The following is a 13,410-nucleotide window of genomic DNA, read 5'->3' on the forward strand; positions in this document are numbered from 1 at the left end:
ACAAGCCACAGAGCTCTGGTGGCATAGTGCCTAAGGCACTTGACTGCTAACCAGAAGGCTGGCGATTCAAACCCACCAGCCACTCCTTGGAATGAAGATTGGGCAATCTACTTCCATAGTGATACTGCCTTGGAAACCCAAGGAGGGGTCGCTAGGAGTCAAGTCCGACTCAATGGCACATAACAACAACAACAACAACAACCCAAGCCATGGTATTTTCAATCGCCTCATATGCATGTGAGAGCTGGACAATGAATAAGGAAGACTGAAGAAGAGTCGATGCTTTTGAATTATTGTGTGGGTGAAGAATACTGAAGTACTTTCAGTATGGATTGCCAGAAGAACTAATAAATCTGTCCTAGAAAAAGTGCAGCAGCATGCTCCTCGGAAGCAAGAATGACCAGACTTCATTTCACCTACTTTGGTCATGTTGTCAGAGGGACCATTCCCATTCCATGGAGAAGGATATCATGCTTGGTAAAGTGGAGGGTCAATGGAAAAGGGGAAGACCCTCCATGAGCTGGACTGACACTGTGGCTACAACAATAGGCTCAGATATAGCAAGGATTGTGAGGCTAGCCCAGGATCAGGCAGTGTTTCATTCTGTTGTACACAGGGTCACTATGAGTTGGAGCTGACTCAATGGCACCTAACAACAAGAACAACATCATCTCCCATCTTTGTATCTCACCTACTACAAGTGATCATCTCACAGTGACAGCAAAGCAACCTTCAGGCAATCAATGAATAGGAAGGGCTCTGCAGCAGAGCGGAAATTAAACTAGGAAGGCAATTTATTAGCTAATCAGGCCCATCATCTCCGTCATGGAGAAGACTCTACTTCTTAGGATGCCTCTTCCTCTTTCAAGGTCCAGCTCCATGGCTAGCTCCTATGCAAAGCCTTTAAGGGCAGAATTAAAGCCTTGCCAAACCATGTTGCCATGGCACAGGGCATGGATCGTAATGATACACCCCTTGAGAACAGGGACAGGTCTCGTCTCATCATTGTCAACAACTCCCGAAAGTTTCTCAGAAAATGTTTACTCAGTTGAAATGAAGATCAATCAACCTTCTCAGATGCTCACTTCTGAGCAGCAGCTAGACTGAACCAAGATCCCCTTAATAACCTCCCTATGTCTAATTTTCCCTTGAAGAGGGCTGCTGCCCTTCTGGGGCAGCCTGGCATACATACCTCTGCCTCCAGATAGGCGACTTTCTCCTTGAGCTCCTGAATGGCCAAGTCCTTCGACTGGATCACTGCTTTTGAATTCTGGAGCTACAAAGATGTGGGAGACATGGGTGCTCATTTTTAAATGACTGATCACACATTCATCGAACTTCACCCCAACTGCTAGTGGAGCCAGCAGAGATGAAATGCAGGTCTTTGTATCTCTCCCATGATTTGCTTAGCTCTTCTGGAAAAGCCTCATTTCAACCAATATTAAACTCTTGATTACTCCTGGGACAGGAAGGGGAAGTGAAAGGTATACCACCCTGATAACCCAAAGTAATGGGTGATTCAAATACTATTCTATTTGGCTTTGGAATTATTTACAAATTATTTACTCATTCAAGAAATATTTTCTGGAGTGCTTACTATATGACAGGCTCTGGTCTAGATAACTGGAAACAGCAGTGAATCAAAATCAATAAAAACGTCAGCCCTCACAGAGCTGATGTGTATCAAATATGTCCCCCTAGGTAAAAGTGGTTAATTCATTCAGCTGCTAAGCATTAGTGATTCAAATCCACTCAGAGGCACCTCGGAAGAAAGACATGGGAATCTGACAACCCTATAGAAACAGTTCTACTCTGACATACACGGGGTGGCCATGAGTTGGAGTAGACTCAACAGCAACTGTTTTTTGTGGGTTTTTTTTTAAGCTCTTGAAACAATTCTGTAAATTGGCATATCCTGAGTATATACCTAACACTCAGGTGGCAGAAGACAGAAAATTTGCCATGACACCCAAAGGTTGCTAATCTGTCTGCAAATAATTGAGTTTACTGTGAATCAGTTTCTCATTTACCAGTACTCTTCATAGAATGTGTGAGAGACTAATCTCTTCCCTCTTTTCCCACTGGAAAGCAGAAGCCAATGGCCAAAAGGCAGGAGAAAGATAGGAGAAAAGCAAATTCCAATAATCCAAACTCTAATAATTGTCAGCTAGAAATGTTTTACGGGAGACACGTAAGTATAAAGCCAAGCTCCCTAAGACAATAAAAAAGTAGAAGTTTAGATCTGATAGGAGAGGAGAGCCAGACTCAATGTGGTGAACTCTACAGGAAGTAGCCCAAGGCAGGGTAAGATCTGACCTCTTTACCTGCTCTATCATTTGCCGGACTTTACGCTGCTGGCTCTTGAGCATGTCATCCAAGTGGTGGATCTTCTCCCGCAACCCAGCCACCTCCTTTTCCAGGTTAGCAGCCCTGGGGATAAAGACCAGAAGGTTGAGGAAGGGGAAAGATGCCTTGTCTACCCAGTCACAGGAAGAGCCTTGAGTGCGGGAGGTTTCTATCACGTGTGATGCCCTCTACCTGATCCCCAATGGTCTGCTCTGAAGAATAGCTGGTGGACACCTTAGAACATCCCATTAGAAGCATCACCAGAGGTCACCTAGTACAAATGAGGAAATCGAGGTGCAGAAAAGTTAGAAAGGATAAGTCATTCTGGATAGCTCCAGAGGGCAAAACTAGAGCCAGTGGGTAGATGTTCCAGGGACGCAGTTTTTACATTAACACAGGGAAGACTGTTTTCAGGATTAAAGCGGTCAGAAGGTAGGCTGTCTCATGTGTAAGGAGCTCTCCATTACCAGAAAGATTCAACTAGGAGCTGGGATTATTATACCCAGCACCATCAAGCTGTTGGCAGGGATTTTATACCAGGAAGGAGACAGGATTTGAGGATCCTTAAAGCCTCTTCACACAACTTTGTTTCTAAGCCTCCCGAGTCCCAGATCACTGCTATTTCTCTTGCATCTTCTAAGCCAACTGGGCCATGATCCTCAAAGGATCTTTCTGGGGAGTGTCCAGGAGCTTCTAAAGAACTGCTTGTTCTGATGACCCTCCAGTTCCATCTATGGAAGCTGACAAGTACATGCTGCTAGAAGGTAGGCACTGCTGGCGTGGGCGTGGGGGTGGGGGTGGGGTAGGGGAAGTGTTACAAGGCAATCTGAGCAACCAAACATCCTTCTTAAACTTCAAATATTCTATGTTTCTACCCTCAGCTCGTCAATACCCCTATTTCTCGATCTTTTATTTAGAAAACCGGCATTTGGAATGTATATTCCTAAACCTCAGGTTCAGATGATCTGGTCCTTTTTGTTTCTCCTGCTCCTCCCCCCTCTTGCTCATAAGCAGCTCCACTACAGCTGAGGAGGGAATGCTGAGCAATTTAAAGTAATTCTGATAGGAAGTTGAGTCAGGAAAGAGGCTATAATAAGATGTCTGCATTTTCATGCCTTTTCCAGGTTTTATAATCTGGTATTCAGTTTCTACCAGAATTGTTTCAAATGACAGCACATTCAGCTCCCATCTTGGGGCAGGCCTAGATATAGTTTATCCCAAAGATGAGACAGTGTTCCCAGCAGACCAAGGGGACCCAGCACCCAGCACAGTGCTCAGGCCTTAGTAGGCCTTTCCTGTAATACCTACTGAACTATAAAAGATACAACTCATACAATGAAGATCAGACTCAATATGTTGATGTTAAACTAAATTTGATTTACCACTTGAGATCTTATTTAATTGCCAACAGCATCAAGAATCCCCCAATTCCTGAAAGTCCAGAACAGTCCAATCTTTGTTCTGTGGGTTTCACTGGTCGGGGGCCTCTGATCCCTTTTGATTGTAGAGAATGTACACAACTCTCTAACCTGAGAGTCGGAAAGGATCTCAGAGTTTTCTCTCATGCCGTTGCTGATAGGTGGTGCTCAGTTTCTACTAGAATTGCTTCAAATGACAGCAAGTTCAGTCTCCTGTCTTGAAGCTGCTCATTTTATTTTTCATCAGCAGAACTCATAGGAAGTTATTCAATTTTAAATAGTTTACAGCTGCATTTTGTTTTGGGTGGAGAGGAAACTGGTGAAATAAATCAAGTGCAATAATCTTGGAATAATGTGCTGCTACAACACAGGCTTTCCCAGCTCTCGCTTGACCCCAGCTTCTTTCTTTAGAAATAACCTAAAGAAAGAAACCATAAAGGCTTTTTCTTTAGGTTATTACTCCATGGAAAATGAACTCCCTGGAGATGGCAGCCTCCCAAACAATATCTCCCTGGGCGGGGCCCCACCCTGAGCAAGCACGTTATGAGTCAGGGGTGGAAGGTCTGACATCAGCATCAGCCTCTTCCCCAGACCTGGCCACCATGGGAGCTGCAGCCCGCATGGGCCACCACCCTCCCCAACCTGCACTCCAGCTTCACAGTGAACAGGGCTCTTACCTTTCCTGTTCTGCTCGGCAGTCAACACTCTGGCTGCGGAGTTCCCCCAGCGCTGTCTCCCCTTCACTGACCTTGGCCAGTAAGGCCTGATGCTCCTGGGTGGACCAAAGGAAGGAAAATCTGGATGAGAGAATGCAACAATATCTGTCTTTGGGTGAGATGGGCATCAGGGCTGAGACTCAGCCTCTACTGGCCTGGGACAGCTGCCAAAGAGCAGCAGGCCAAGCTGGTTCGATGGGGCACCCTCCCCTATCAGGGATAACCCTTCCCACCCTCAGCACATAGAAACTTCCCAGCCTCGCCCAGCTGCCCGGAGGGAGAGCCTAGCCTCCCATTATTCAGGCCCACCTGCCAGCTATGGCTGCCAACCCTTGAGAAGCCAGACTGAACAGCTTCTTAAGAAGTCTTTACACTCAAAAGGGGTAGCTATATAAGAACCCAACTAAAATGGAAATGGGTTAAACTCTAGTTAAGGAGAACTGAGGTTAGAAAGACCCTCCCATTCCTTAAAGGCTAAAATGTATTCAGAGGTATACGCCAAAGGAAGCTCTGAAGTGTCCTTTTCGGCAGCTGTTGGAAAAGGAGAGGCTCAGCAATTGTCTCAGTCAATCCTCAGGGGTCCCCCCTCCTGCCCAGAAGCCTAAGCACTGAAAACCAAAACTCCAACAATTACCGTCTCCATTCCTAACAAGCGTCTCTGCAGCTCTCCAATTTCCGCCTCTTTCTGCTGTACTCTGTCCTCTTCTCTCTGAAGGGCCACATTGCTCTCTTCTGCTTCTCTCTGGTACCGACTGAGTGTGACCTTGAATACAGGATAAAACCAAAATCAAACCTATTGCATCGAGTCACTTCTGACTCATGGCAACCCCATGTATTACAGGTAGAAAAATGATTCATTGGGTTTTCTGGGCTGTAATCTTTATAGAAAGAGATCACTAGGCCTTTCTTCTGTGGTACCACTGGGTAGGTTCAAACTGCCAAACTTTTGTTTAGTAGTCTACTACCACTTGTGCCACTCAGGGACCCCTAACACAGGATGGGGATTTATTAAATGGAGGGAGGGAGGAAAGCAAACAGGAACAGGGGGCGGGGCTCTGGAGCAGTGATGGGAGAAAGGAGGCAGCTCAGATGAGCATGGCGCCCGTCCCAGACTCAAGTAGCAATCCCAGACCAATTCCCAGGGTTAAGTGGCACAAAGTTGATCAAGTTCCACTTTAAAGTGACACCTGGAACCCCCAAGTACCATTTTTCAGATTGCTGAACTCTTCAACATCCTCACAAATGCCACCTCAGTTTAACCCAATGATGTGGCTTTCATATGAATTTAAAAGGAAATAACCCAGGAGAAGATACTTCCATGTCCTTTCTTCTGTTTCCCCAACTCTTCCTCACCCTCACTTCAAGTAATATTTTTGCCTATGCACAAAGGCCACAACGGCATATGGAAGGCTACTACACACCAAGAAGAATTTGCCATTCACTGAAGATGAGAAACCAATTAAGAAAGGATAAAAACAGAATTGCAGAATTAGAAAGGCCTCTCCCTTGCTTCTTTTCTTCCCTCCTTTGTCTTGCCAACACCTATATATCATCGTCAGGTCTCAGCTCAGACCATCTTTCTTCTGGAGAGCCTGCAGAGCCTGGGGGAGGTGCCATTCCTTTGCGTTCCCCCAGAGAACACAGGCTCCTTCCACTCATAGCACGTATCAAATTTTGCCTGATTACTTGTATACATGCCCGAAGAGACTGTCAGCTTCATAATGGCAAAGACCTTGAGTCTCAGTACATTTCCAAAGTTCACCACAGTGCCTGTTGTTGTTGTTATGTGCCGTGGAGGTGGACCCGACTCATAGCGACCCCTCCTTGGGTTTCTGAGGCAGTATCACTATGGAAGTAGATTGCCTAACCTTCCTTCCGAGGAGTGGCTGGTGGGTTTGAACCACCAGCCTTCTGGTAAGCAGTCAAGTGCCTTAGGCACTACGCTACCAGAGCTCCCCAGCACAGTGCCTAGCACATAGTAACTGCTCTATGAAATTGTGAATGGACTTGATCTTCACCTAGTCCCATGCCTTCCTTTCATAAGGAAAGGTCAACTCACCTATCCAAGGTTCACAGCTAGTCAATAAAGGAGCGAGTGCTAGAATCCAGTTACTTCACCATCCATTTCAATTCTCCTCAATCACCCCAAACTGCCTCCTCATTCACTTTCTAAAACACAATCCATGTAACCGCTGGAAAGCCCAGCCAGCCCTGGAAAAACAGAATAGCAACAGCCAGTTTGCCCAGTTCCTCCCAAAGTCAGAATCAGGGAGGAGAAAGCAAAGCACAGGATGATGTGTAATGGGATGTGTCTGTGCTGCACACTAGCCCTGTCCAGAGCAAACTCTCTGCAAATCCTCCCTGACAGTGGTAGCCAGTAGAACGGGAAATCCAAGCTTAATGGCAGATTTTTTCACAATAATTGACAATCCTGACCTTCTTATTCCCTGTTTCAGAAAAATAACACATTGCCATAGAAGCAATTCCAATTCAGAGACTCTACAGGATAGAGCAGAACTGCCCCATGGGGTTTCCAAGGCAGTATCTTTACAGAAGTAGACTGCTACATCTCTCTCCCACAGAGTGGCTGAGGGCTTCAAACCACCAACCTTTTGGTTATTAGGTGAGCGCTTAACCACTGCACCACCAGGGCTCCTTTCAGAGAAGTTAAACCAGAGTCTAATTCATTAGGAGAGACTGTGAAAAGCCCTAGAATGGCCCACACTAACCTGTAACAGATCGGCCCATGGGTAGGAACTTAAAGACAAGGCCTCTCATTTCTGTACACAAACTCTGTGCCTAGGTTGATGTGTTCTCAGCATGGTGTTAATGGGGCTTTGGTGCCATCACGAAGTTAAAAACACAGACTCCCCCCTTCCATATCTGTCCCTGTTGTTCCAGCCAACTCTGCCTCAAAGGAGCCCCTTAATCATAAGAGGGTGTGCCAACCCACCCCAATAGTGACAACAACCCAAGAAGGACCTCCTACTGTAAGCAGAATCTGCGCATCATGGGGTTAAGAGTAGCCCTTCTAAACCCTGGGTGTGTGGCTGTAGCTGTCAGGGGTGCTGCGGCCACAGGCCTTTACTAAAAGCACTTTGGCTCAAACTTTGAACGAAACTCAGGGTTACCAAGCCCTCCCGGTGCATGCGTGGCCAAAGTGAAGTGCTTTTAAAATTCATAACACCTCTCAATACAGAAATTTCTTTCCAAAATTTACAGCCTGGTCAGCACTACACCCTTCCTCCTGTGCTGTTCTAACAAGGTAGGGAACAATTAGCTGGTTGTCAAACTGGTAAATTGACAGCTCAGTGATCCAAATGGTGGAATCTGAAACAGATACAACAAACTCCTTCTATCACACTGCTATTTTGTTCTGAGGCCACAAATTAACCTTAGTATTGCCCTATGTCCAGAACAGTAAAGACAGGAAAATCTGCTTGTTAAACTGATTACTAAGAAAAATATAGAATGTATTTCTAAAGTTCTTTAGATAATATTCTCACATATATTACCTCACTCAATCCATACACTAAACTTATACGGTATATTTCATGAGCCCTTTCTTTTTTTAAGGAAGTAGAAGGAGCCCTGGTGGTACAGTGTTAAATACTTGGGTGTTAACCAAAAGGTCAGTGGTTTGAATCCAGCAGCCTGGTAGATGGGGCAGTCTGGGTGTATAAAGATTATAGCCTTGGAAACCCTATGAATCAGTTCTGTTCTGTCCTGTAGGGTAGTTATGAGTTGGAATCAACTCAATGGCAATAGGTTTTGGTTTTACAAAAGTGGAAACTAATGATCAAGGAGGGAAAACTATTTCTTTAAATAAGACTTGAACTAATTTAGGGGCAGTTTATCATTATTAGCATCCTTTGTTCACATCTTCAATCCTCCCCAAAACTCTCTTAGTCCCATGAAAAAGAAGAGTTCAGGCTGGCTGTCCTTTTTCTGCCAGGGCTTCGAACTGGTTCAGTCTGGTTCAGTCAGGGCTGACAAAGGGACACCAGAACAAACTGGAATGTTTAAAATGTGGGTGGAACCAGAACAGTAATCAGAACAAGAAAAATTACAAGTAGAAGCTAGAAATTTAATCTCCCTCTTAGAAAATAAGGGCAGTATGTGCATGGCATAGCAACCAAATCTCTTGACCAGCTGAATCAAGAACAGCAGTAAGCAACTCAGAGATGGCACCCAACTGCGCCACTTGGAGTGTGTGTTGCTCTCCACAGTCCTGGTTGTAATCCAATGTCACGTCAGGCTCCTAAAGGGCTCACTATGCCTCTTTCAAGTGTCTTATTCCAGGGCTTCAACCCATAATTTTTCCCATTCTGGTTAGCATTCTGGATCACCCAAATTTAAAAAATTCGAGTCTGTTCCGGTTTCGCTTCATTGGCCATGACTGAACTGGTTCGAAGCCCTATTTTCCACCAGCTTCTGACATGCCTGAGCAGGAGATAATCCTATTATTACATATTTACATCTTAAAAAATACTTTTCATGTGGATGAACAATAGAAGATGGTTCATCTCACACAAAGTGGTTAGAAAAAAATACACTCAGTGTTTGCCCAGTGAACCTCACTTCATACTCATAAGATTTTCTGGAGACTATGGAAGACCTCACACATTTTTAATAGCAGGGGGCTTTCACTATAGACATCTGCATTTTTTTAATCATCTCTAATAATCTAGTATTACTTTTATAACAGTAATTGAAACACTTGTTCAAAATTACAAAGTGCTACACAGGAAAGCTGAGACTAGAGCTTAAAAACCCTCTGACTCCATGGGCATGGTTCTTTCTAGTGCATTACGGATTCATCCCTTCATCCAGCCCACATCATGAAGCACACACTTTATACACTAGGGAGTCAGTGGCAAACATGACAGCAATAGTCTTTGCCAACATGGTGTTTTAGAGACCAGTGATTCTTATCGTGGTATTTGCAAAATAACTTCTGAACTACCTGCTGTCCCAGACCAGCACCGAAGCTCAACTTCATTAGAGCAGAGAAACAAGAGCTGACCTGTGAACTATGGACCAACCTTGGATAGCAACCCTTATAAATGTCTAGGAGAAGGAAAACAGACAGGAGGTGCCCCAGACTCAACTCCTTGCCTTTCTACTTGATGGCACCCAGCCAGAAAGCCATGAAGCCCATGCAGAGAAAGTCACTGGGAACTGCACTCAGCAGTCTATCCCTTAGAGCACTTTCTGTCCAAATCCCAAATCTCACCTCAAAAGCCACCCGGTCTGACTGATACTGTCGCTCAGCCTCCTGAAGCTTGGCAAGCAGGTCCTGCACCGTCTTCTTCAAGCTCTCAGCATCTTCATTCACACAGGAGTCCACCTACAATCAGAGCAGGCAAGGGAAAGTGATGTCATTATGCTTGTGACTTACTAAGACAAGGTTCCCTCTCCACCCTTCCACTGGTTTAGATCATCTTGACCAGACTACCCTTACAAAAGAATCCACACACACAATGGCAGAGTTGGTCTTAGGTACCAAAGAGCTCTGAATTATTCATATAAAGACATTCTCCCTTCATACTCTAAAGAATTCAACTAGCCTCAAATAACCCAATTATATTAGGACACTCAGCAATTTTGTATACATGTTATCAACTGAACTATGTGTATGTCCTGTTTCCCTCCTTCAGACTAGAGCTCTCTGAGAGCAGGGACCAAGTTCCCTTTTAGATGAGGGTTCCCCAAGGGCAGGGACTATGCCACACCCACCACAAAGGGAGCACCCCAAAGGCATGTCTTTCATTGTTCTTTGCATTTAATACAGAGATCAGCATTTAAAGTGTTACTGATGGATGGGCAGGTTTAGGGCAAACACACAGAACTAGTCCAGGAATCTGATTTGCTGTAGGAAAAGTTGTCTCATCGTGGGTTACTGCTCAGTCTTTCTCCTAGACACACCCAATCGCGGGTTAGTGGCTAAGGCTGAGTTGGCATGTAAGCTCTCGCCCCCATTTCTGTTGTATAGGCACCAACTGCTTCATTTATGAACTCCCTGCAAGGCTGCCAGAAAAAGTTCTCCCTGTCTTGCTACGCCTTCAAGCCAGAACACAGGACTCTCATTTAGGAGGAGGGAGACAGGGTCTCAGTAGCTGCATTATTCCTGAGTCCAGTGTGCCTTCATTTTTCCTCTGTGAAGCAGTGAGGACTCTTTACCACGCCCTGCCTTACAGGCTGCCTCAAAACAAAGTTAGATAATATCCAGTAGGGCTTTGAGCTTATGAGGAAAATGGGGCTGAACAGACAATACGAGGTGTTATAATCTGATGCCAACAGCATTACTTGTCAGATATGATTCAGTTGAAGGGACGAATCCAAATTGCACATCTAAAGCAAGTGGCTTAGAATCAACATTGTAAACCTAACTGTCAATAGTTATCTGCTTGATTTCTCTAATATACACACCTAAACCAATCCAAACCAAACTCAGTGCTGTCAAGTCGGATCTGACTCCTAGCAACCCCTCCTTGGGTTTCTGAGGCAGTATTACTACGGAAGTAGATTGCCCAACCTTCCTTCTGAGGAGTGGCTGGTGGGTTTGAACCACCAGCCTGGTTAGCAGTCAAATGCCTTAGGCATTATGCCACCAGAGCTCCCACCTAAGCTAATGGGCTGGTGAAAAATGCTTCAAAAAGCTCCAGGAATAGGACTATTATGCATTTCTTTCAAATAGTGTTTTCCAAGATTACTTAATGACATGGGAAATTTTCATGATATATTATGAAGCTAAAAAGCTGTAAAACTTTGCATATACCACTTAGAAAAAATAAACTAGATTTTAATACATCAACATGCATGTAGTAAAGCATGACGTTGAGTAAAAAAGCAAAAAAAAAAGATAACGCACAAGTCCCTCATGTAAATTGAAAACAGTAATATTCACACTGTTGTTATTGTTGTTAGGTGCCATGGAGTTCATTCCAACTGATAATGCCACTATTATGTGACAGAACCTCACAGGGTTTTCTAGGCTGTAAATCTAGGAGCAGACTGCCAAATCTTTCTCCTGCGGAGCCACTGCTGGGTTCGAACCACTAACCTTTTAGTTAGCAGCCAAGTACTTACCACTGCACCACCAGGGCTTCTTACTTATTTTATAGACATATTGTACTGAATACATTAAAGGGAAGAGGGTAAAAGGAGTGAGGACTAGGAAAAAACAGCAAAATAACAGTAGAACCAGTGAGAGACCCTGATGGGACCAATGACAATAATGTGCCAAGAACTGGTGGGTATATCTGATTCAATCTGCTCTTGAGGGCCCCCAAAAATAAAACAATCCAGAAAAAGTCCCAACCAATCAAAGAATACAAAGCAGCACTATATGTGGTTATTGTGGTTGTTAGGTGATGTCAGAACGACTCATAGCAACCCCATGTACAACAGAAAGAAACCCTGCCCAGTTGGTGCCATCCTCACAATCATTGCTATACTTGACCCTTATTGCGGCCACTGTGTCAATCCATCTCATTAAGGTTCTTCCTCTTTTCTGCTGACCCTCTACTTTACCAAACATGATGTCCTTCTCTAGCAATTGGTCCCTCCTGATAACATGCCCAAAGCATGTAAGAGGAATTCTCACCATTCTTGCTTCTAAAAGAGTATTCTGGGTGTACTTCTTTCAAGACAGATTTATTTGTTCTTCTGGCAGTCTATGGTGTATTCAATATTCTGTGTCAACACCATAATTAAATGCATCATTTCTTCTTTGGTCTTCCTTAGTCACTGTACAGCTTTCGCATGCATATGAGGCAACTGAAAAATACCATGGCTTGTGTGTAGTTCAGTTTGTGTGTCAACTTGGCTGGGCCTGGTTGAGTGGTTGGGCAGCTGTATGTAGTATTCCCCATGATGAGACCGATAATCAGCTCCATGGTGGAATCTAATGTGAGCAGCTGAGTAGCTGCCTTTGGGATGTGATCTGCTTCCTGTATATAAGGAGAAGCCTTGGGGATAGTCTCTAGCATATGACACCCTTGGACCCTGCATGTAGCCGTGTTGTTGTTCAGCAGCCTGCCATGCTCTGCCGACCTTGGGACTTACAATGGACTTAAATTAATGGCCTGCCGTGAGGTTTGGTAACATTGGAACTGTGCCTTTTTACTTGTCAACCTCGGGCTTCTCAGCCTCAGCAGCCAGCAGCTGTCTGAGTGAAGAAACGCCTCTAGCTCCAGTGAGGCGGGAGCAGGACACAGAACTGGACCCCAAGGTTGAAGGGCTTTCACCCAGCCCCTAGAGCCTGGCACTTTGAACTTGGACTTAAAGCCTCCAAACTGTAAGCAAATAAACTCCTGTTTGTTAAGGCCGTCCCATTTGTGGTATATTCTTGTCAGAGCGGCACTAGGTAACCAGAACAGCTTGGGTCAGGTGCAGCTTAGTCCTCAGAGCAACATCTTTGCATTTTAACACTTTAAAGAGGTCTTTTGCAGGTTTGCCCAATGCAATGTGTCATTTAATTTCTGTTGCTTCCATGGCATTGATTGTGGATCCAAGTAAAATGAAATCCTGAACAACTTCAATCTTTTCTCTATTTATCATGATGCTGCTTATTAGTCCATTTGTGAGAATTTTTTTTCCTTTATGTTGAGATGTAACCCATATGGTATGATGTCAATATTGTAAAAATATATTTGTATTAAAACAAAAACAAAGGAAAGTTCACCAAACTGATTTTCTCTGGGTAGATTACAACTGGTATTTCTTCTTTCACTTTTCTGTGTTTCTGAATTTCCCACAATAAGTATGTCTTGTATTATCTTTATAACCACAAAAACATAAATACAAATGTTCTTTAAAACTACAGCTATAGGAGGGCGGGGCAAGATGGCGGACTAGGCAGAAGGATTGCACAGACCCTCTTCAACAAAGAAAAGGGAAACCAATTAACACAGACACAGAAGATA

The 13,410-nt window shown here is 44.4% G+C and overlaps 1 protein-coding gene across 1 annotated transcript in view; it reads right to left on the minus strand.

The window, feature by feature from the left end:
* Positions 1-13,410, minus strand: part of TUFT1 (tuftelin 1) — a 46,980-nt gene that overhangs the window by 5,364 nt on the left and 28,206 nt on the right. The window contains exons 7-11 of the mRNA XM_007950880.2: positions 9,717-9,830; positions 5,115-5,243; positions 4,442-4,536; positions 2,325-2,430; positions 1,193-1,276 (exon numbers count right to left, since the gene is read on the minus strand). Coding sequence (XP_007949071.2) covers positions 1,193-1,276; positions 2,325-2,430; positions 4,442-4,536; positions 5,115-5,243; positions 9,717-9,830 — 528 coding nt within the window. The remainder of the gene's footprint in view (positions 1-1,192; positions 1,277-2,324; positions 2,431-4,441; positions 4,537-5,114; positions 5,244-9,716; positions 9,831-13,410) is intronic.

The sequence above is a fragment of the Orycteropus afer genome, unplaced genomic scaffold (assembly GCF_000298275.1).
Source record: "Orycteropus afer afer isolate SDZICR_OR568_19922 unplaced genomic scaffold, OryAfe1.0 scaffold00290, whole genome shotgun sequence".
NCBI lineage: Eukaryota > Metazoa > Chordata > Mammalia > Tubulidentata > Orycteropodidae > Orycteropus > Orycteropus afer.